This window comes from Apis mellifera, linkage group LG2, assembly GCF_003254395.2.
Source record: "Apis mellifera strain DH4 linkage group LG2, Amel_HAv3.1, whole genome shotgun sequence".
Taxonomy (NCBI): Eukaryota; Metazoa; Arthropoda; class Insecta; order Hymenoptera; family Apidae; genus Apis; species Apis mellifera.
Window position 1 is genome coordinate 690,332 of NC_037639.1, and position 26,278 is coordinate 716,609.

The 26,278-nt window shown below is 19.0% G+C and overlaps 1 protein-coding gene across 2 annotated transcripts in view; it reads right to left on the reverse strand.

Annotated features, from left to right (window-relative positions):
* LOC726051 (serine/threonine-protein kinase PLK1) overlaps window positions 1-26,278 on the reverse strand; it is a 49,625-nt gene that overhangs the window by 18,120 nt on the left and 5,227 nt on the right. For both annotated transcript variants that reach the window (XM_026439029.1, XM_026439030.1), the window contains exon 2: window positions 2,062-2,166. In XM_026439029.1, the coding sequence (XP_026294814.1) occupies window positions 2,062-2,166 (105 nt within the window). The remainder of the gene's footprint in view (window positions 1-2,061; window positions 2,167-26,278) is intronic.

The following is a 26,278-nucleotide window of genomic DNA, read 5'->3' on the forward strand; positions in this document are numbered from 1 at the left end:
TAAAAATTTCCAATTTAATATAATAAGAGTTTTGATTAATTCATATATTCATTGCACATTATTATTCTATTTAAATGATTTTTATACACGTATTATTATTTATAATTAAATATTATAACATACAAACATATAAATTTTTTTTTTCAATAAATTATATATATATCAATTTCTATAAACACTCTGAACACTTCTTTTAGTAATAATGTTAAAGTTATAAATAATAATAAATAATATTTTGAAACTATATAATAATAATAATAATAAATTTTTTGAAATAATAATATATGTGTATTTTCTAAATACAACAATAAAACTATAACTAATAACTTTGCCTAACTTTTTTCTGAGGTTAACCTAGTAGATAGAACTTAATCTTTAAGTTCTATCAAAATAAAAGATATATAAATATTTCTACACATTTATTATATTTTTTACTTTCTAAAAAGTGAAAATTAAGAATACATATAGATAAATAGATATCTTGATATATTTACGTAATAGGTAATATTTATGTCTATAGGTAGAGATATACAATTGTTTAAATACACAAATTTTATATATTTTATTACATGTATTTTTAAATTATTCAATTGGAATAATATAAAAAAACTATTCTTTGGAATGGAATCAAATGATTATAACGCACATATGATTTTGTGACAAATAATTCATCTTCATGATGGAATCACAATGTGGAATCTTTTTTTGTAAAAATATCTTGAATCTTTACTTGTAATAATAAGAATTTGTAATAAAATATATAAAGTTTTCCATATAATTGATTTATATAATTCTTAAACAATAAAAAATAGTGTAAAATTTCATAGAATATAATTAAATTATTTTTATTTTTATAGTTTATCGTTTCATATGTGGATATAATTTAGAAAAGGAATTTCAATGGAAAGTTCTTTTTTAAATAGAATTTTATCTTTTTTTATTCAAGTCAAATAAATTTTATAAAAGAAATATCAAGATATTTGAATATCATAGAAATATCAAGAATTAATTAATTTTAGAAATATTTTACCTTTATAACCATATAATAGAATTATTATTCGAATTAACAGGAAGTCAAGGCCGTTTGCATAAGAAAATTTTCGAATAATAAAATACTTGATGAATTTTTTTTAATTATTCTATATTTTTACAAAAAAAGAAATTACACAATTTTTTTTAACATACAAAACTGAGTAAAAATTGCATTTCGTCTAAGTTTCGAACCATCACAATCTTTTTTTTCTAATATCTCGAATTTTTTAAAATGAAGAAATATATTTTCATTGACACTTTTAATCTATACATCTATTATTTTAATATTAGAATTTAAAATATATTGTTAACAATATTCTATTCGTTATAATTTTTATCACATTGCAGTCATTTTATGACATCAATGTTTTATTGCATTCTTTTTCTTTTTGCATTTTGGTATTATATGCAATATCGCAATAAATTTTTTTACATCTTGAGAAATATTCTGTTCGTTAATTTCAATTTCATAGAAAGATTTCAATAAAAGAAGCAATAAAAGTTTCCATCGTGTTTTTATTGTGATTTAAGATTGTGTACAATTCGGATAATAAAATATTTTAATAATGGAGAGTCTTTTTTCTGATAACTATTGTATAAAAAACATAAAGAAAAATATAAATACGACACTTCGCTTTTTGTTCTTCATTCGCTAAATTTCATATAAGATTAAAATATTTTTTATTGAATTTTTGATACTAATACATGAATATAACATAGAAAATTTGATTAAAAGAAATAAAAATAAATATAAAAATTTTCATTACAGAAAATATTCTTGCAATTTTTTCTTTTAGATCAAACATATAAACTCAATGTCGTTTCATTTTGCCATATAAAATTTTATTCTATTTTCTTAGAAGCTAGATCCAGATGCATGAAATATCTTGTATGTATCCATGATGTAAATTATATAATATTAAAAATCACAATGTTACATGTTAATAATAAATTTAAAAATAAAGAGAAATAATTATATAACGTATTAATTCGTATAAATAATAATTAACTAATTAATAATAAACAAACCTTTTGCATATGGATTTTTTGCATTCGGTTTTTCCTGATAATCTTGCATGCGTATTCATTTCCATTATTGACATCAGTCATCAGAAAAACTTTCGCGAATCCACCCTGGAAATAGTACAAAAAACATATAACATAAAAACAAAGTTTTTCATAATTTATTATGAATGAAGAATGTCGCATTTATAGGAAATTCAATCATTTATGCAGCATGATAGAAATATATAAAAGATAAAATATTTGGGATAAAATAGTACTATAATATTTTGTAAATAAAATTTTTATTTAAGTTCTGCATCTCTTTAGAATCGTTTATGTATAAAAATATAAATTTCTATACATATACATGTTCTATATATAATGTTAAAATATATTATATTGACATTATTATACATTGTAATAAATTATTTAATATTACTTAATTAATTTATGTATTACAAGTATTTAATAATATGTTTAATTATTGTAATAATTATTAATAATTAATTTAATATGTTTGCTATTAAATTTATTATAATATCTATCTCAGTTTTAATACTGTACATAACAATTAAATAATTTAATTGTATATATATATATATATATATATATATATATATATATATATATTTGCTGATTAAATCATAATTCAAATTTTTAATAATGAAATAATAAAAATTAAAATTTTTGAAAGAAATATGGATTATTTTTTCTTATTAAAACATATGATATTAAAACAAATTTACTTTTTTACATAAAATGTACCAAGAATTTTTCTGAAAATAACTAGAAAAATAAAACTTTGCACAAAAGTAAATTTGAAATGTAATATATATATATATATATATATATATATATATATATATATATATATATATTCATTCAAGTTCATTTGTTGTATATTTCTTAGCTTTAATATCATTATATATTAATATCTTTGTAACAATGATAAACATTGATAAAAAAAAATAATTTTTAAAAAATAGATTATTCCTATATTTAATATTGCAATATTAAAAGAGATTTATGTAAAAAGTAATATTATAAAAATCTTATAAATCTTTTACACCTAAGAAGTTAGATGTAAAATTTTTGATATCAAATCATCATAATGTCATATTTATAAAAATTTGTATAAAGATAAAATATTGACAATTTTCTAGAAGAAAAAACAAACATATATTATCAAAATCAATTTAAAAAAAAGTTGCAGTTTTAATAAAATGATTAATGAAAATATAATAAAGAAACATAAATATTATAAATTATTTATAATTTATTATGATATTATTATAATATTATTTGAAATATTTCTATCTATCAGAGAAAAAAATAGTCAGAGAATTAAGATGAAATAAACGAAAATAGAAAACAATGTTTCAAAATTAAAAATTATTCCTTAGATTTTACAATTTTTCCTGTATCGTTTATTTCATAGCGAAAAGTCTTTTTTTTTTTTTAGAAACACTTGCTTTCAATTCTACAAGAATATCTTTAAATTATGTTTTATTGCTTCAGGTCAATATTATTACTACGGGAAAGAAAGTAAAAACATCCTTTACGATGCACTCTTACAACTTTTGCAAATCATTTTCTTTCCTTTCAGGATACTTTTACTCTCTCAAATCGAATAATGTTGTGTTATTCTTAGTGCTGACTTTCCACTCTTCTCACAACTTTTCGTTGAGAGATTAACCTGTTTCTTCCACAAATGTAAATAAGATAGCTCTTTCTTTTCAATACTTACTATGTAATTATATTTTTCAATCCAAACGCTATTAACAATTAATAAACAATAATAAACAATTTAATTAAAACCAGTATTGAAAATTAATATTAATAATAAAATTTTATTATATTTATAAAGTTTTTTTTAAATTATTTTATTATTATTATATTTTATTATTTTTTTTAGTTTTAAGTATTAAATATATATAATTCTAAATTTTATAAAATTTTATAAATATTTTTAAAAATTATTTTTATTATGTTTATTAAATTAACAAATAAATCAATTAGATTAATTTAAAATCAATTAAATTGTATATTTTATTTCTATAAAATTTTTAAATTATGAATGTACATTAATATTAAAATAAATATTTATCAAAATTTTTAAATTTATTTCTTTCTATTAATTTACTAGATGTTATATTTACTAGATGTTATATTTAATATCATTCATTAGTTACTAGTAATAAAATAAATATCATCAAGTATCAATGTTTTGTACGTGCATTTTTAGTATTTTAAAGATTTAGATATGAAAAGATTTAATAACATAATTAATTTAATATAGAAAAATAGATATTATTTTTAATTCATGAATTAAATATAAATTTTACATATACAATATAACAAAAGTAATCAAAATAATTAAAAAAAATAAAAAAATATATAAGAATTTATTTTAAATATATAATATTCTAAAATATAAAAAATATAATTCTCTACACAATAAAAACTTTATTTATAATCAACAAGATACTCATTTTTGTTACTATATTTTCAAAAAATAATTACAAATATAAATTATGTAATATTTATATATAATTTCAAACTAAATATTCCAAAATATTGAATTTTTTTATAACTTAATCATAAAAATTATTATATAAAATAATAAAAACAATAATTTGAAAAAATAATATATTATTACACAATTAATCTAGAATTAACAATTTATAACTTTGCAGGATACTCTTAAATCTATCTTTTCAAACAAATTATTATAAAAGCTTATAGACAAACTTTTTTCCTTTCTTAAATGAATAGTAGAATCATCTCTTAAATGGTTCTTGCTATAATAACATAAATAAAAAATACATTTTCAAAAACGTTTGAAATATTTCTGTGCCAGAAAGTAATAACGAGAAAAGAAAAAGTGGAATTACTTCCAAAAATAGTCCATCGTATTTTCTCATTCAGTCTTTAGACAACATAAAGAAGATTAAGAATGGAATTTGTTAATACAGTAGCACATAAATATATCGAACATCATTGGCATTTTTCCGGTTGGGAAAAGGGTGCGTATATTAGTGGACTGATTACCAGAATAACTCGTTCGAAAATATCCTCGGCATTACGAAAATCATGCTTGTCACGTCTGTGTCGTCATACGATTAAAAGTATACACATATCCATGTACGTGTATAGTAGCACATTTTTATGTGATTTAAGTATTAAAACGAAATTCAAAATTTTAATACACTTTTCTGCATGTGTATATTAACTTGATTTAACTTAAAAATTAAAATGAAATAATTTTTATATAATAAAATAATTTTATATATAATATTATAATATAATAGGACTAAATATTATAAATATTATCAAAGAAATTTATTGAGCAGTATTTATGGGATTTTATATTTTTAAAATATTTAGATAATGGATTTTTTAAAAATATTTTATATAAATAAATATTACAATAATAAATTAACTATATCTAAAGATAAAATAAAAATACGAAAAATATTTGTACGATTTAGTAAAATCTGTTTTAATTATCATTAAATAATTCAAATTTTTAAAATTTAATATTCTTAAATTTATTTGAAAGAAAAATTGACGATTTTTTAAAAATTTCTTTCATAATTCACAATGTTAAAAAACATTATTTAAATATATGTTATATTAATTGAAATATAATCTAAATATTTTCTCTTGTTTTATATTCATGTAATCATATAATTTATTAGAATTTAATGATATTTCGAGAGAAATGCTTTTTCTTTTTTATGACTTTTTGATGGTTTGAGTTTGGTATAACATGGAAAGTAATTGAAGAAAATTAAAATTGAATAATGAACGTTATTATTAATTATATAATAGAAAATAATATCTGTGTAATATCTATATAATATCTATATAATATAATATCTGTTGTAAAAGCACTGTAATGTTAAATGAATAAAAAAATAAAAAATAAGAAATATAAATAAATTATAATAGTTTGATGAAAACTGATACAACAGTTATATAAAAATGCTTTTATTAGAAAATTTTTTCTTTTTGCAAATATTTTATATTAAATAAAAATATAATCTAATAGATCTCATTTGTCAATAATTTCTTATCAAATATAAAAAATAATATTAAATAATATTTTCAAAGTTTTTCATTAATAAAAATCATTAATAAATATATATAAAATTATTATACATTTAAATAATTGATATATATATAATATATAACATTATGTATAATTAATTATTGTAATTATTCCAATAATTATTATGAATAATGATAAAACTAGTAACAATAATTATCAATAACATACAGTTTAATATATTTGTACGATATCAAAATCGATTATAACGATTATAAAGGTCAAAGCAAACAGAAATTGATATAAAAAAATGTTAGTTTAAAATTTATTTATTAAGTTTACAAACAAATTTATGCAAGATCGTGATTTAAATGAAAGAGAATAATTTCATTTGCTTTGCAATATCAATTGTATTTATATAATTAACTTATATAATAAATAAATCTTAACTGCCATTTTTAATTTAATACATTATTTTACACATTTTTATACATATTAATATCCACATAAATATAACTTACAAAATTTTTATAATAAAATTTTTTACCGATAAGCATAGAAAGAAATTTTTCAGAAATAAAAAAGAATTTTGTCTTATTTGTAACAAGAGTTTGACAAACATGTATATCATTAAGAAACGTGGGAGATAAATGCTAAAATAACACAGGAACAAAGACCTAAGAACGTGAGAAACAACAAAATGGGAAATTCCTATAGTCGTCTAGTCGTGATCGTCACGCGATTTAGATTATCTAACTGATGACGTATATTTGGACCTTGCTCGTGTTTGGAAAACAAATCATTTCGTAAATTTTTTTTATTTGATTATGTTAAAATACAATACACGTATGTACAATATATCATAGAAATATGTGTTTAAGAAAGATATCATACGTGACAAGAAAATTTATTTCATTTGAAAATTTTGATTTTAATGAAATTTTGCACGTATAAAATGTAATATTTTGTACATAGAATATTTTAACATTAATCTTCAAAACTCAATCCTTTTAATTTTCTTTCATAAATCTAATTTTATTTGGAAGTATTTTTAAAATTAGAATATTTTATATATTTATATTTAAAATTTTTCTTTTCTTTCCTTAAAGTGATATTTTTCTAAAATAATTTGTTTATATATATATATATAGCTAAAAATTATAATAATGTAAGTTTAATCAATAAAAATGGAATTATGCTATAATTTCACATTTCAAATTAATTGGTATAAATTATTTCAACAAAATAATTATAAATTAAAGCCAAATTTGAAATCAATAGTATAATCAGAGTATAAAAATATACAAAGAATATTATTCTTTTCTTAAATATTAATTTATAAATATGATTTAAAAATAAAAAATTATTTCTCAAAATAATTTCCATATGATTTGTGCCATTATAATTCTCAGGTATTTATATAATTTTAACAGTATTTTCACAATTTAAATCTAAATATATACAAATTTAACAGTTTTATTTACAGCAAATATTCAAATACTTTTGTGAACCACTGTATATAAATAAAGAAAACGAACGAAACGAATACGTCAAAGGATAAATAAATGAAAGAACAAATCCAATCATTGCATGTTTAGCCCGTAGCATTTGCTTTTCTGTTCAATTTACGAATACCTGCGCTCTTTTATATTTCTGCTTATCCTTTGATGTCGGCAAACCCAAACAAATGAATTGAAACTTGATTTACAAGGTACGAGTTACGATTTGAATGATCTGCAAACAAGCTTTTATAGCGAGGAAGATAGGTTTTAAAAAATCTTTCATGTTTTGATGATAAGATTTTTCGTGATAATTTCATTCGAATCGTTTAAAACTTCGAACAATTATTTTGAGGAAATTTCAATTATTTTACAATCACTTTTTAAGAATATTTTGAAATTACATTTTACATTCGAATACTTAGAATCGAAGAGAATAAATTATAGAAATTTAGGTCATGAAAGTGTACTTTTTTTAGTTACTCTTTGATCTCGAATTACGAACGAAAGTGTCTATAAATAAGACTCGAAATACATGGTCTACTATTCCAATTAAAATGAATAGCTTTATTTTTCTAAAGGCACGTGTCTATTTGAGAGTGAAATTATTGTGAATTACTCTCAAGAGTATTTCTATAGAAAATATAGACACTGTGTTGAAAGTGGTGGCTCGAGAGAAATGTTTGAATATATATGGGAGATAGATGTTGGTATAACTTATAAGGGTTGATAATATTTCATTGTTAATAATAATTCATCTACGTATACTGTATCGCAAAAATGTGATATAGTAGAAAAAAAAATAACTTTTACTGTACCAGTTATTTATCTCTGTCGTTGCTATTGTATATTGATAAAGAATTATTATTATTTATTGAAAAATTGGTTATGTAAATAAATATTTTTTCTTGAAAATTTTATGTTGAAGTTTACATTGTTATATTATTTATAATACAAATGATGAATGAATATTTGAAAATTTGTTTATCAAACTACCTATTACAATAATATTTCTTTTATAAATGATTTAAAGTGTTTTTGAAGTCAAAGTGAATATTTAAGATTATTTGACTTGTAATTTTATTTCTTATTCAAGTTTTTATTATTTCTGTAAAGATTTAAATTATTATTTTATTGCTAAGAAAATAATTTTTATGTTTTGTTTAAACTTATTTAAATATATTATAATTTATGTATAATTAGTTAAGAAATCTTTATTTTATTATTAAAATGTGAAAGATAAAAGAAGAAAAAAAAATAATATTTCATAATAACATTTCTTGATATTATATTATTTTATTATTATTAAGTTTCTAATAATTCATTTTAATTCAGAATAATTTTTTAATTCATTATATCTATAGCCAGCTTTGATCATAGACTAACTCTGAAAGATATTAGAAAAATATTATAACACTTCAGTTGTTATTACATTAGATAATTTTTAATTATTTAATAAATTAAATTAATTCAAATTAGTACAAAATGTTTTGTTTATTTTATCCATTTTCATATTATATTTTCGATTTAGATACAGTACTTAACATATCTAGATACAAAAAAATGTATGAGAAAAAAACTGGTTTATCAGTAAAGATTACGATTCATATCTCTTTTTTCAAGATTATTTTTTTTTTAATTTTTAAAATCATCGTCTTTTCTTTAATAATATGAATATATTTTCATTACCATATTGTTATAATTGATAAAATATATATTTTAAAAATATATTGTTCTTGAAATTATCTTAGAAAAAATTCATGATAATTTGAAAAATGTTAATTATTTTTAATTATAAAATTTCTGATAAATCAACATTCATAGAATTGTGGAAAAGTTAATAGATACAATAATGCATTATTGATCTGCTAAAAATCCTATATATATTTGATTAAATATGGCATGTTATAATCATTTTTATTAAGATCAAAAAATGAAAAAAACTGGTTTATCTATGTGTCCTCTATTCTAATAATATGATTATAATAATTTTATATTTTGAAACTGAGATTCTCGGTTGACTCTCTCTAGTCTTCTATCATATAATAAATTCTCAATGAAGTTTTCTATTTAAGAATAAAAATTTCAAAAGTAGACATACATTTGAGAACATATTTCTCTTGGAGAGAGTAATCATTGAAAGAAAATGGATACATAGCTTGAGGGTGTAAATAGATATAGAAGTAAAATTCTCGAGAATTTCTCTTGATTTTTTACAAATAGAAATTACGTTGGAAGTGACTAGTTCGAGAGTAATTTTCACTCTCAACGCAATATCTTGCGAAAAGTAACACTTGAAACACTCTTCAGAATTTCAAATGTATTCCCTAACAATATATCTATACAATATATTTATATAATATATCTATATAATATACTTTTAAAAATAACATATATATGATTTATTTTTCATTTGCAGTTGATATGTATATATTAAAAAACATTTGTTGAAAAATAGAATTATTTTCGAAGAAATATCTCAAATATTACAATATATTTATAACAAAAAGAAGTATACGAAAATATTATTGAAAAATATATAAAAAAATAATATTTCTTTTATTGGACATTTAATTTTCGTCCATTTTTCATTACTGTAAAATAATTTCAAATCAAATAATGATTCTTTTGAGTCTTTGAAAATCCTGATTCCTTGAAAGTCAATTTAAGATTAATAATAAGGATTATAACAATTTTGATTATAATTTTAATTAGTTTAAAAGATTTATATTAAATATTTATAAAATTAAATATTTCAAAGATGATTGTTGAAATTTTTATTCTATTTTTTTTTTTTTTTTGAAAATTGATATTAAGATTAAGAAGTATTAAGATAAGTATTAAGTATTGATCAAATTTAAAGTTGCTCAGCTTTTTTTAAATTTTTAAATTTAGAATATCTCTAATATTTTTATTAGTGTATTATATATAAATATATATATCATATATAATTTTTTATTAAAATTATATACATTTATATATATTAAAACATTATATATATTATACATATATATTATAAATAATAATATTTATGATGAAAATTTTATTTATGGTTTTTTTTTATAGAATTTTTATCAACATACTTCTTTGATTATATTTTTTTGATTCAGAATTATTTCTAAATATAATAATTTTTTTAACAATGCAGAATTTTAAAGAATTCAATTATGCACAAAAAATGAGATTTTTATTAATATTAATTTAACTACATACATTTGTTTATATAAAAAGTTCATGGCAATGATATAGAATAAAAATTTATTATCCAATGATATAGAATACGAAATTTTCAAACAAAATAAATAGAAAATTTAAAGGATGAGATTGAAAGTATAAAAATTGATATACAAAAATATTAATATAAATATATTTTAAATTATTTTAAATTCTAAGTAAAATTTATTTTTCAAGTTAAAAGTTATTACTTATATATTGTTTAAAAATTGCTTCAAACTAAAAAATAATCTTTAATAGATATTTTTATATTTTAATCCTTATGACCATATCTTAAATTTTTTACTTATTTTATTTGAACAAACAGAAAAATATAAAATACGAATGTATATATAAGATATATATTGATGCTATAAAAAATAAAAAATTTTCACTAGATTCAATTGTATTCAATTTGGAGATTAAAAAAAGTTAAACATTTATGATTGGTACAATTCTAGCACATTTATTTTTAAACAACCACAACAGTGATCTAAAAATATATTCATTATACGTCACTATAGAACTACATTATCAAAAAAGAAATATTGCAGTTCGTTTCCATTTAGTGAAATGAACAACCATAAATTCTAAAACAAATTGCAACGTCGCGATGTTTCGACAAACGTTCAACAGCTGCAGAGAAACGGATGCTATATTTGCGGAGAAAAAGATAAATATTGATATATTCTCAAAAAGAATATATTTTCCAAGTTGCATGTTCTACCCATTTTTACTTGCATTATATAAAATTATATTTATTTTATCTTTATATTAGATACAAAATATGGAAAAAATGCAAAAAAAAAAAAAAAAAGAAAAAAAAATTGAATTGCATGCACAATATTTAATAATTATTAAGAAATTTATTTTTTTTTAAACGATCATTTAAAAATATTGTATTAAATGTATTGCAATAAAAGTTCTCGAATCGTTACAGATAAAAAAAAAAAAAAAAATTAGAGATCACCTTTTCTAAACATAGATTGCATATATATATATATAGTACAATTCTAGGTCAAGTGTCAATTGTTCAATGATACCTTCGATTTGAAAGAGGTTTATTATATTGCTACAACTTCAAATAATGTAAATGATAAAGCACATTCAGAGCATAAAACTTACTTCATTTGAAATTGATCCAAACCGGTGTTTGCAGATATTAATCATCTAATTTAAGCACACAATTCACAATAAAATCAAAATTGTATTTGTAGTGAATAGAAAAAATTTATTTTCATTACTATGTATTCATACTAATATATTAATATTTTTTTAAAATATCTTTTATTATTTACAAGCAAATATAAAAGTAAATGATAATATATTTAAATTATAAAAATATCAATGCTTTTTTTTATAACCTATAAAAGTTGTATTATCATTATTTTAATATCAATTATTTTTTGATTTTAACTTTTATTACAATAAAATATAGAGATGATATATTTAGAATTATCTGAAAATCATAATGATGTAAATTCAAATAAAAAAAAATAGAATGTTATCCTATAATATTTATCATTTTAAATATATTATCTATATATTATTTTAACATATTAGATATAATTTAAAGCTAATAATAATATAATAATATGTAATATAAAATATAAAAATATAAAAATATATGAAAAAAGCTATTTTCTTTTTAATATCAAATTAATAAAAAATTTTTAAAATATTTTGCATGATTACCATATATTTATTTATTATAATTATCATTCATACGAAATATAATAAAAATTTATATTTATTTTGTAAAAATTTAAATTGATATTATATAATATTATATATATTACATTATATTATATAAATGTCAAATAAAAGCAATTAAAATAATATTATAAAATATTTGAAAGCATTATTCTTTTTCAATCTGTAAAAACTCTCTCAAAATTTGATAATAAAATGATATGTTTTATAAAAAAAAATTAAAAGGAATGAAAAAAAAAATCTATTATTTTTATATATTCAAAACTTGTAAATTTATTATATTAAATTTATAATATTAAAAGTGAATTTGAAAAATTAATTAATATAACTTTCTTGTTCATTTAAGAATCAGTTTCTCATCCAGTGATTCTTTTTCAAGTCTACTTTTCAAAAAATTTATAGACTTTGAATTATAAAAATAATTTCTTTTCGATTGCTCTAATTTATTCAGTTATTTTTAAAAATAATTTATTATTAAATAATAATTATTTTTATATATATATACATAGTGAGTTATATCTGTAAAATTAAATCTATTAATTATCAACTATTTTATCGAAAATTAAAAGAGATATAAATTTCAACTTTATTGTTTAATGAAATTATCTAAATTTAATCTGATTTAAAGTATTGATTTTCTGATGTAATATATTTTTTTGCACGATTGATAAATAAGAAATGACAAGCCTTCTAGATTTTTTAGGAAAACAATATATGACACATTATGACAATTACATAATTAATCCTTTCAAGATCAATTTTTTTTTAAAGATTTTTTTTTAAACATAAGATTTTACTAATAATTATAAATTATAGAAATATATATTTTTTAAATGTTTTTGTAAAGAAAATTTTGTAAATAGATTAAAAAATTAAAATATGATATTTATTTCATGGAAAAAAAGTATATTTATTATTTAATTATTTATAATAAACAACAAAATTATATTGTACATATGCAACATTAATTTGAATTAATTATGAAAAAGTTAATAAGTATCTTTAGAATATTCATTCACAGTATATATGTAATGTTGGCTCTTTTGAAATTATATGAATATGTATGAATAAGAAAAGAACCAAATACGTTACAATTTTACCATGAAATAAAGATTTTACTTCTTGAATAATTTTTGCTCCTTGATAATTCTTCATTTTATTAATTTTAATTAATAACATTTAATTAACAGCTTGTTTTTTTAACGATAGTTATAAAATATATTGAAACATAAGTTGAATAAGTTTATACAGATCAAACATCTTTCGAATGATATCAACTTTTTTTATTTTGAGATAAGTATGCATATGATATTTCCACGTGTATCCATATCTAAATATACATTAATTAATTTGATGAATTGCCAGACTAGTTTCTATTTACTGCTAAATAAGAAGAGCACGAGGCTTCGATCATACATCCTGTCTGCTTTGAATATTAGAAATGATCTAATTTTGTATCTTCTTCACCTTTCTTTTATCTTTTCACCTTGACCTAGTTTTCACCTTGACTTTCATTTCAAAATTATCCTTTTCCTTGTCGATATTTAATTAATATATACGTCAAATTTACCTTCTTATTAACCTTTATTTTTCTCAATAATTCATAACTTTCTAAATATCTTTAGATTTGTTAAAATAATATTAATGATTTTTAATATTTTCATATCAAAATAACTTTTTATTAATTTTATTGAAATTAAAAATATATAATTTACTTTCAAAAATAATTTTTATTTATTTTATTTATTTTAATAAATTATATTATTTTCTGCGAATTATGTTTAAAATATTCATTTATAAATTACGTTTATTCGATATTTATTTAAATAAAATTCATTTAAATTAATTCATTTTTAATAATATTATAATATTATTTGTATATTGTCTTTAGAGTAATTATTATTTCCTATTAGAAATATTTTATTTAGTATCTATGATATTAGTTACTAGAAAAATTATAATAGTAATTTAATTCTATAATATTATTTTTTCTTAAAATTTTGCTTAAAATTTAAGTAATCAGATAATAAAAATTAAAATGTGAGACGATAAAATACAAGAATGAAAGGAAAATAAATTAATAATATTTAACATGTGTTATAAAAAAATATGTAAATAATTTTAAGAAAAATTTTAAGAAAAATTAAAAATTTTTTTTAATTTGAATATAAAAAAATAAATGAAATCATATTGACTTATCAAATCAAATTATACTCTATTACAGTGATGTACATAATTTCGAAAAGATTAAATTTATATTTAAAAATGCCAGAGATAAAGTAACTTTATTTATAAATATATTTATCGACATTTTATTATTATATTTTTATCGACATAAAAATTTTTTTAATTTATAAAAAATATTTTTTTGGCAAGCTAAACAATTTTTATGTTTTCAATTTTAAGAAATATATATCACTAATAACAATAATTGTTGATATTTATGTAAAAAGTGTAAATTGTGTTTGCATATAAATATGAAACATATAATACTTTTCGTTGTAGAAACTTTATTATAAATATAAAAAATCAATATATTTTTTCTATATCAATGTTTTTTCAATATTTTTTGAAATATAAGTGCAATTTATAATAGCCAGACAATTTTCAACTTCTCTCTTTTTTCATAAAAAAAAATTTTATTTCCTATAATTGATTCCTTTAAGATGCATAAGGATAACTTTTTATCTATACGTGTGAGAAGAAAAATGAGCAAAATTTTCAAAAATATAATATGATATTAATAAATATTAATAGATATTAATAAATATTGTCATTATATATGCTAATACATTAGTAAAAGAATATCAAAATAGTGAAAATACAATAAAATTCCATATCTTATTCCAACTCTTATATGATCCAAATTCCAATTCTTTAAATGATTCTCTAAATATTAAATACATATAATTATCCATAATAATTATATAATAATATATATAAATAATTCTTGTGTAAAATATTGAAAAAAATATTAATTTTTAATTTAAAATTCTCTTCAAACATCTTAATCTTTAATTTCACTCGAACTATAATTTAATTACATATTTTAATTTATTATCTGTTCTTTAAAATGTATGTATATATATATATATTCGTACACTAAAAAAAGATTTAAATCTAATCGTAATAATATAAGCAACTCTGTATAAGGATATATGGCAAGATAAAATGCAAAAAGTGAATGGGCGGTAGATAAAGTGATTTCTTTATAATCGAATCAATAACTAACATGCATTCCATAGAAACCGGTCGTGGAGATTTTCTCCTTGAGGTTGGTGCATATAGATGGCGATCAGCATCTAAAACCTTTACACCATCGATAGAAACGAGACTTCCTAAGCGGATGTATGAAGCCGAATTGGCTTCATATGACACTTGTCACCCCAGAAATCGAACAAGGTTAACGAATCGCAATGCTCTTTCCTTCACGTAATATGATCTATAAATTTTACGTAACGATTTTATGACAAAAAAAAATGTATTGATGATTATGATATATTGATATAATATGACATTTAATTATCTTCAAAAATATTAATCTCTAAAAATAAAAAACAATATTCTCGTTAGTAAAATAATAAAAGATCTTTAGATAGAATCTTTTTATGCCATATAAAAATATAATTTATTCATATGCTATGAAATGATAATTAAATTTCATAATCAAATTTTAAACAAAAATGTATTTATGAATAAATCTTGATATCATTTATCTCGTTCAATATGATATATATTTCAAACTGTTTATTACATATATTATACATATATTATATAAAATATGTTTATATGAAATATTTATAAGTTTATTATACATGTATATTATATAAAGTTATTTCAATTTCATAGGTAACTATTTCATTGTATTATATTTAAATATTCTTTTTAATGGTACAATTTACTATATTTTCATTGCACTCATAATAAGTGTATATCTATGTATCTATCTTCTCTTCTATTAAATACATTACTCCAAAATATTATTAAATAATTTATAAAATAATGATATCGTTTTATAATAGAACGAACTAAAGTAATATTTAAATAACAACAAGAAATAAATCATATCGGAATATACTCATAAGTATATTAATATAAAATATTCAAAATATTTTTTTTATTTTTTATTATTGTTTATAAAAAACAATTTTTAAAAAATTTTTAAAAAATTAAAAATCATCTTCATTTCTTGAAAGATATTGCAAATGATATATTATGTTGAAATAATAAAACTTTTTTTTCTTTCATTTTTTTCTAAGATAATCAAATTATTATGTAAAAAAGAAAACAAGTTATTATGTATGAAAAAAAATATAAGATAATTGCAAATAACCTAATAATTATGCAAGTATTACCATGTATTATGTATTATAATACGTAATTAGTATGTAAAACAATATGTAAAATATATAAATATCAATAAATAAAAGCACATTCATACATCTAGCACATTCATACATTCATACACAAAAACATACTCAAAAAAAAATGGTTGATAATGAATAATTATGTCAATATATAAATTATTATGTGTTTATTATGAATACTGTAAATCGATTTTTGAATAAAATTAAAAAAAATAATTTATATATAATTTGATATATATTTTTTATAAATATAGAATTCATAGTTTATATTTTATAAAGAAATAAAATTATAAAATGTAGAAAAAAAAATCTAATTTTAAAAAATATTAAAAGATATTTCATCTAGTAAATTAATGTTAAAATTAAAAATAAGATAGAATCTTTTTTTTTTTTTTTTGCTTTATATAAATAAAATCATTAATTCTTATAAAAATGAGATATATAATAAATTTACTTAACAAATTTAATATTCAACATAAAAACAAACAAATTTAGTATTAAATTTCTAAAAATATAGGTTCTTCATACTATTTCTGAATTAATAGAAATGTAGATTTAATTTTAAATAATACCAGTTTCATAATAAGCAATTTCTATTATCGTGTTTTTATATTATCAATATATAATATATTGATATTTAGGTTATGAAAACGATTTTACAAAATTCTTTTGAAAATCTATATGCTTCTGCAATTTTAATATAAATAAAATAAATTTTAATAATAGAATTATAAAAATAATAAATATCTAATAAAAATATATTTTTAGAAACCATTGATTATTTTTTATATATACGTTACTCTCAAACTAATTATAAAACTTTAGATAAAAAACATTCTTTTAAAAATAATAATATGAATTTATTATAATATAATACTTTTACAAAAATTTTTCCCTAAAAAATTTTACTTTGACATTACTTGATTACTACATAATTTGAATAATAATGAATATATTAAGATATTAAATTTTTGATCATATTTTCTATGTATTTTAAATGTATTACAAAATTAATGTATTACAAAATATATGATTTTGACACAAAAATATCACATGAAATTATTTATTTTTAAAATACAAAAGACATATATACATATAAACTATTTTTAATCAAAATACATGCTCATAAAGTTATTTATTTTTATTTTTTACTTTACATAAGATTTTTATAAAAATTAATAAAATTGATTTACAAGTTTAATTTCATTTTATTATTATTTTTTTAACATTTATTTGTATGTAAACTCTGGTATTGAATTGAAAAAAATTTGAAGAACAGATAGTTACAACAATAATACAACATGTTGAATTTAAAATTGCAAATTGTTTTCATTATATGATTATGTCATTGTTAAATCAAGTTTAGTTCGTTTTTTTGTATACATTATTCATTAATTCATCATTGTCAATTCTACAACCTTGAAAAGAACATATAAATTAGTGTAATTATTACTATTAGTATATATTAGTAATGATATTATTACTATTATTAATGATATAATTGTTACATATTCAAATTCATACTATCTAATTCAATTAATTTTACAAAAACTATCCAAAAATAAATTTTTTTCTTCATATATATTTACATCTTACTTACATTTTTGTTTTCTTTTCGAATTTTTGATTTTGTTTAGAAAATACATAACGAAACAGAGCATAAAAGTGAGGGTGAGAGTTATCATAAATTCCATGCAAACATTTCATTGGACAATACAATCATCAAAACCTTTTATAAAACTTTAAATGAGAAATATGTATATACATAGATGCATAACATTATACTATAATATATTACATTGAAGATATTAAAAGCATTTTTTCAATTATCGATTCTAATAATCAATAAAGACATACGTACATTTCTGTAATTGGAGCAAGATATTTATATTACAACTCGACGAACTAACTTCATTAATAGAAAAATTTATCCGATCATTTTGGATGTTATATTTGAATCCTTAAACGTGCCAACATATTTTTAATCTCTTCATTAATACATTTTATTCTTTGTAAAAATCGATATTTTGAGTATTCTTCAATCTAATTGATTATTAATTTTCTCTTTATTTTAATAGAACAAAGGCATTGATATTATTTGAAAATTTAAAGAAAGATATTCATACTACTGAAAATTAATCAATATAAATTAGTTTCGAATAAACAAATTTGGTTGCTAGGAAAAATGATCACTATCATTTATTTTTAAACCCCTTATGTCAAGATATTCAAGACATCTAAATACTTAGGATTGAATTTAAAACTTTTTCATTAAACAATTTTTAAATTCAATGAAATATTGAATTGTTATTCAAAATACAAAAATTTTATTACTATAAGAAATTACTGAAATTAAAAATTAAATCATATCAAAAATTTTAAATATAAATATAAGAATATAATAAAATTCCATAATATAAGTATTCTTATTCAAAGTACAATGGAGAGATATATATGTCTATAATTCATTTTAAATACATTTTTTTAAATTATAATTATTATTTTTTATATTTTATTTTTTTTTAATTATAGTTATTTTTAATTTATAGTTTATTTTTTATATTCAAATTATATTCAATTTATACGAATACTGTATCATAATTATGTGAATATGAATTTAAATGAAAGTTTAATTATTAAGAAAACGATAAAAAAAATATAGGAAATAGTTTTAATGTATCAAGAAAAATAATCACATGAATTTATTGTTATAATTTTATAATTTAAGTTTATAATTTTTATTGAAATTTTTTAATTGTGTTGTGTTTCAGATTAAAATTTATTTAAAAAGATAAAAAATCTAATTTTTTTATCTATAATTATAAATAAACAATTTACAATTCTCATAGTTATAAATAAATAGTTTCTAAAGATTTATTTAATTTTTATAATTATAAATAAAAAAATATTATAATTCGTACGCTATAACATTTTTTTTTTCAGAAAATATGAAGCATTAAAATATAAAATAATTATATTTTATTTTTTATTTAATTATAAATTCTAAATTGTAAATCATTTTAATTAATAGTTAAATTATAAATATAAAGAATAAATATAAAAAAAATAAAATATTTTTATATTCATTTCATTAATTTATATTACTTACTATATAATATTATATTATATTATATTAATATTAACTTATATTCATATAATTTAACTTATTAATTAAAAAAAAATTCGTAAAATAATTTACAGAATAATATACAATTATTTTAACGTGTTTTTCATGTCTTATCTAAATTTAATCTAAGGAAAGAATTATTGTAATATAATATAATATTAACAAATGTAAATTAATACATATTTTTTTTTCAAATATAATTCCTTTCCCTATTTTTATTTCTTTTTTTTTAGATTTTAATTTAGCGTAAAATTTTCTCAGTCAGATGAAAACAAGTTGAAAGAACAAAAAGTAGCTATTGAATTATTCTTACTATAAAGTTTGATGTTCAGGTAAATAAAATATCTTTCTTTAATTTCAAAATTTAATTTCATCATTACTGTAAACTGTTATTCTCTTATTATTTGTTAATTTTATTATGTGATACTTAACATAAATGATGATATGCATATAATTATATATTTTCATTGTATATTCTTATATCCGCATCTTTTTTTTTTATTCGTTTAATTATTTATTATTCTTAGAAAAATAAAATTTTTGTCATTTCTCTAATTCTTATGATTTTTTAAAAAATGAATTTTTTAATTTCGATTTATCTATATCAATATTTTATAAACTAATTTTTTTATTTTGTGGATAATATATTTTAATTATTGAACCATTAAATATATTTATAATCATTTTTATCAATTTATTTGTTGATCAATTTTGTATTTTAATATTCATTTTTTTATTTTTTTTTATCTTTTTATTGAAAATTTTTTGTGCAAATGAATATTTGGGTAATATTGATATTTATAAATTATATCAATCTTTTCATTAATGTATAATTCATTAGAATTAATGAATGTAATGATAAAATTATTAAATAAATAATATTAATAAATAATTAATATTGACATAATTTCATTATTATTAATATTTCCTTGTTTTTATTTTAACAAATATATTTTTGAATAAAAGATAAAATTTAATAAAAGATAAATTCTGAAAACTGAATTCAAAGGAGATATTTGATCTTAAACTTTATATTATATTTTGTTAAGAAATTTTTAATTCGTTACTTCATAAAAAGCTATTAATTATTAAAAATAAGACATTTTGTAAGAATAATCTAATTGTATCTATAAAAATAAAAAGAAAATATTTGTTTTGATCATGTCGAAAATTTTCTCGTTCTGACTTCAATCAGAACATCCAGATATTGATGTTTACAATAAAAAATAATAAAACAAATTACTATGATTGTTACTTCAAATTTGAATATTAATTTTTGAAATTCTTAATTATAATCAATATTTATAAAATAAGTAGATTTCATTTCTGCTCTATCCTGGAATAATTTAATTTTTTAAATTCAAAAGCATCATTTCATAGCATAGTTCGATTTTTTTTTCTAAAGATAATTTAAATTAAATTATATTTAAATATTTTAGAGATAATTTTTTTGTCTATGTTGGAATTTGAAACAACAATTTTTCATTCAACAATAACAAAATATCATGACGTCAAATATTAATATCAATGTTATATCAATATTATATCAATGTTATTGAATATTCTTTCATATTTTATATTTAATAATTAATAACTTTGTAAACAATAACGAATGATTCTTAAAGGTTATTTAGAAGAGTGTTTTTGATAACACATGTCAAGATCATTGGAAATGCTTCCCTTAAATATCAATTTTGGCAAAATATATTGTTAAACTTATAATCTAGGAAAATTTCATCAGAATTTGGAATCATAAAAATAATGTAATTAATTATTTTATTAAATAATATTATTATTATTAATAATAATTAATAATAACATTACTTTTTTACTATATTTGGAAATTTTATAATTTACTATTACAAATATTATTAATTCTATCAATTAATAATATCAATTGCGTTATATATAAGCGTTATAAAGTAATTTTACACGTTATATGTCAGATAATTGTTAAAATATTTTATGGTTCATTTAATTGATTAATGTTATCATATACGTATTAGCGTGAAATTATTTCTGATATATTAATTGAAAACAGCATTCATATGAAAACTCGTACAAAGTTCATATCAAATCATTATATAAGGTTAATAACTCATGAAACAAATTATCAAAATTGTGTAAATATGGGTATCGAAACTCTCATTTATAAATTATCAAATATTTTTCAATCTTTTTTCTTCTTATTTAGGCTTAAAACAAACGAAAAAACTTTTTATATTAATATATCTTACACTGGCATTAAATACATTAATACAATAATTTTGTTACATATAAATTATGGAGAATCACTTTTGAAAGCTAAAACAATCAATAAAGTTTATAGATAAAAATTTTACTTATTGATTAAATTATAAGCAAATTAATATATTAAACGAAATGAGATATAATTAGAATAAAATAATTTTATTAATTTTGTTATATTGTATCGTCTTGTTATTATTTTTTCATCTAACGTAAATTTAAATTATTAAACTTTAATTGCTTAATTTAATAAACCTGTCTCGAACAATATTTTTTTAGATACTAATTTTTGTAGTTTGATTTTTAAAATCAATCTTTTCTAAAATTTATTCTCTAAAAATATCTTATGAAATATCTTGTATATTTAATATCTTATTTTCTATTTAAAATTACTGAATGTTTTAAATAAATTATGAAATAATTATGAAAAATATATAGGTTAGAAAATTTTGCACTTTTTTTTAAAAAGACTTAAATTCATGTAACTTTATGAAAATAAGCATATCATTTACTCTAATTTTTTCTCTCTTGCAATATAAATTAATTATTAAATATTAATTTCTTAATATTTAAATCATATATAATATAATTATTTAAATTATTTGTAATTTATTTAAATTATTTGTTTATTTCTTTTTGTTTATTAATTTCCACGTATATCTATATATGTACATCTATATTGTATATATTATATGTACATAAGATAAAAAATTTTTAATTTTAACAAACTTTTAATAAAAAAAAATTAACAGATTAAATAAAATGTATCTATTAATATAAAAATTATTAAAATAAATTGATTATAAATTCCTACTATAATTAAAGTTTATATTTCAAATATAATAAATATTTATGATAAAATTTTCAAATCATTTATCTTTATAAATATTAAAAATATATTAAAAATACAGGAAAAAATGATACAAAATATGATTGATGACAATATGAAAAAGCTTCAAATCAAAAATAAAAAAAATCTATTTAAAAAGTGCGCTAAAAAAATTCCATCTTAATTATAAAGGAATATTTAATCCATGTAAAGTATATACGATAAATATATATAATAGCGCACAGAGAAAGAATATTAACAACGACACTGCGACAGTTCAAGATAACATAGATAGGGAATTAGACAGGGAGCTTAATTAGATCACGTACATTCCTTGCTCCTTATACAATTTGAAATAGAAAATGAATTCCCAGGGAAGCAGCATCTATGAAATTAATTTAATAGACACAAGGAACTCCTGCTTGCATAGAAATGATGAGAACTGCGTATTTTATGCATGTGAATCGCCTATAAAGAAAAAAAAAGGGAAGTACAGAAGAAAGAAACGAATAAGGAGTAACAGAGAAAGGACAGGAAGGGACCCATCTGTTGAACTTATCCTAGTGGTTACACAAAACACACGTGTACACTATGTATACATAGATAGTATATACAAGCCAATCAGTGAAAGGCATAAGGTGTCATTGACATTGTATTTGTATGTAAGAACATGCACATATGCGTGAATGGATATATAAGATATTTTGCTAGTTATATGTAATAAGTGTTTGAAAAAAGATATAAAAAACATTTTATGCATCCGTTATGTAACATTTATACGTAGAATTGTGTTTAATTCTTGAATTCATTTTTAATCCAATCGATCGATCGATTTAACAATTCATAACCTATATAGCCATATATTTATGTCACAAAGAAAAAATTGGATAAATTTAAATGGACAACTTATGACCCAGTTTTATTATCTATGATAATTTATTATCAATCCAAAATAATTAATATGACGATAATATTTATGAGAAAAAATTAGAGAAGATAGAATCTAATAATAGTATAGGTTATTTTTGACCCAGTGACCGTGCTGCGCAGTCCGTATCTCTGAATATTAAATTTCGATAATGTTAACAAGTCATTCTTCTTGCATTCAACAATCATTATTACTAATATTTTTTTATTTTTATTTCATTTAAAAATATATATATATAAATTAAAATATTGATAAAATATTGTTATCATCAAATAATCTGTATGTTATACAGATATTTTGTACAGATTATTAAAAAACTTTTTAATTTTACACGAAGAAACAAATCTATAAAAAGAAGATAGGAATTGTCATAAATTATTAAAAAAAAAAAAAAAAGAAGAAGATTCATTATATCTATAAATATTAAACAAATAAACGTTCCGTTCACGACAGATTATTTCAATATTCAGGACAAAAGACATGGCTTTTAAGCCTCGTAACAAGTGACTTGCATACGAGCGGTCAGTTGAAGAAAATAATCGAGATAACACGATGCAAAGATTCAATTACAGGCGCAAAGAGGCAGGAAAAGGTGGAAATAAATATCAGAGGTGAGATTTCGACGAGAGCATCGACGAGATGTCGAAGAGCAAAGAGATAACGGAAAAAGCTCGATTTCTAACATAAGATGCAATCCAGACGGTGTAACGTCCTGCAGCAACCTGGTGCGGATAATCGGGAATGACGAAACGACGACCGGTTTTCTCGGGCAGAGGATACAGTTTGAGAGTATACATCCTCTCGGATAATCTATCTCTCTCTTTCCTCTTCCCCGTTGACAAGAAGCCTCGCAAAGTCGCATCTTGCTACCGATCGATCTCACCGCAGCCAGAAGAGAGAGAGAAGGATACGAGCTTACTTCCTACGAGCCGAGTGAATCGATACCGATCGATCCTCCACTCGATGCTCTTCAGATATTTTTGGAATCTCTCTACCAGATTTCGCTTGCCAAATGTCGCGAAATCACTCTGCTCGAAATCGTGATCGCGTTACATAAATAATATTACCGCCTATATTCGGAAGTTTGGAAACTTCTCTTTTTGCCCGTAAACGTTCTCGATATTTTCGTTTCATGTAGAGTAATAGGATATTATACAACTTTTCGTGTTTACAAAGAATTTACATAAGGTAATTTTTTAACCTATAACCTTTTTGCATAACCTTTACTACGAAAATACATAAAATGTTCGAAATGTTTTATACCTTATATACACGTACACGAGAGATTATTGATTACAGTATGCGACATTTATATTCTTTTTATATTATATTAATATTCGTTTGTAATAATTATTAAATTGATTGTTTTTAATAAAAAAAAAAAAAAGAGAGAGAGAGAGAAAAAAACAATCTCCATAGTTAATAGAAATAAAAATTTTATTTATTTAATCCACGTAGCTTTTTATTAGTAATAAACAAAAAAAATTGTTATTTTTATTTCATTGTAATTAATGTTAAAATAATATTTCAAGTTTATTTTTATTTCATACAAGCCATCGTGAATTAAACAGCGTGAAATTTAATAACGCAAAAATTTTCGAGCGTAACAGTTTACTCTTAATAACAAGCCATTGTGTTGAGTTGATTTTATTTTACGAGTAAACATAAATAAACAAATTTAGATAATTTTTACATTGTCCAATTATCTTTACGATATTTATTCTTTACCATTATTTAATTTATCGCTTGTTGCGCATAAATAAATAATAAATAAATTTTATATTTTTATTAACTTACAGTAAATATAAAAAATTGTTCAATATAAAATATTCAATTTAAAAAATAATCAATTCGATATTATTATAAAGAAATACAAATTATAAAGCAAATATCTGTCGCTTCGATATTAATGTATATCTTTTTAAAGAAAGCGTTTTAAATAATTCATCATTTCTTAGATAGATGGATAATGTTGAGAGGTTAAATGCCTAACAATATTTTCCGCTTCGAACAACAGTTTCATATTCATTTGATATTTCATGTATTGTCTGAACTAAATATTTTAACAAGCTCAAATCTTACGAGACTTATTTCACAAGTGTGTTGTGCATGCTAAATGAACGTGACAATTCTATTTTAACTGCCTATTTATTAAGAGGCTTAAAGCCTAACTTACTTTAATGTTTTCTAAAGTATAAGTTTCTGAAACGTTTTCATAGGTAATATGATGAAATTATGTGCATTATATGTATGTAAATTATATCATA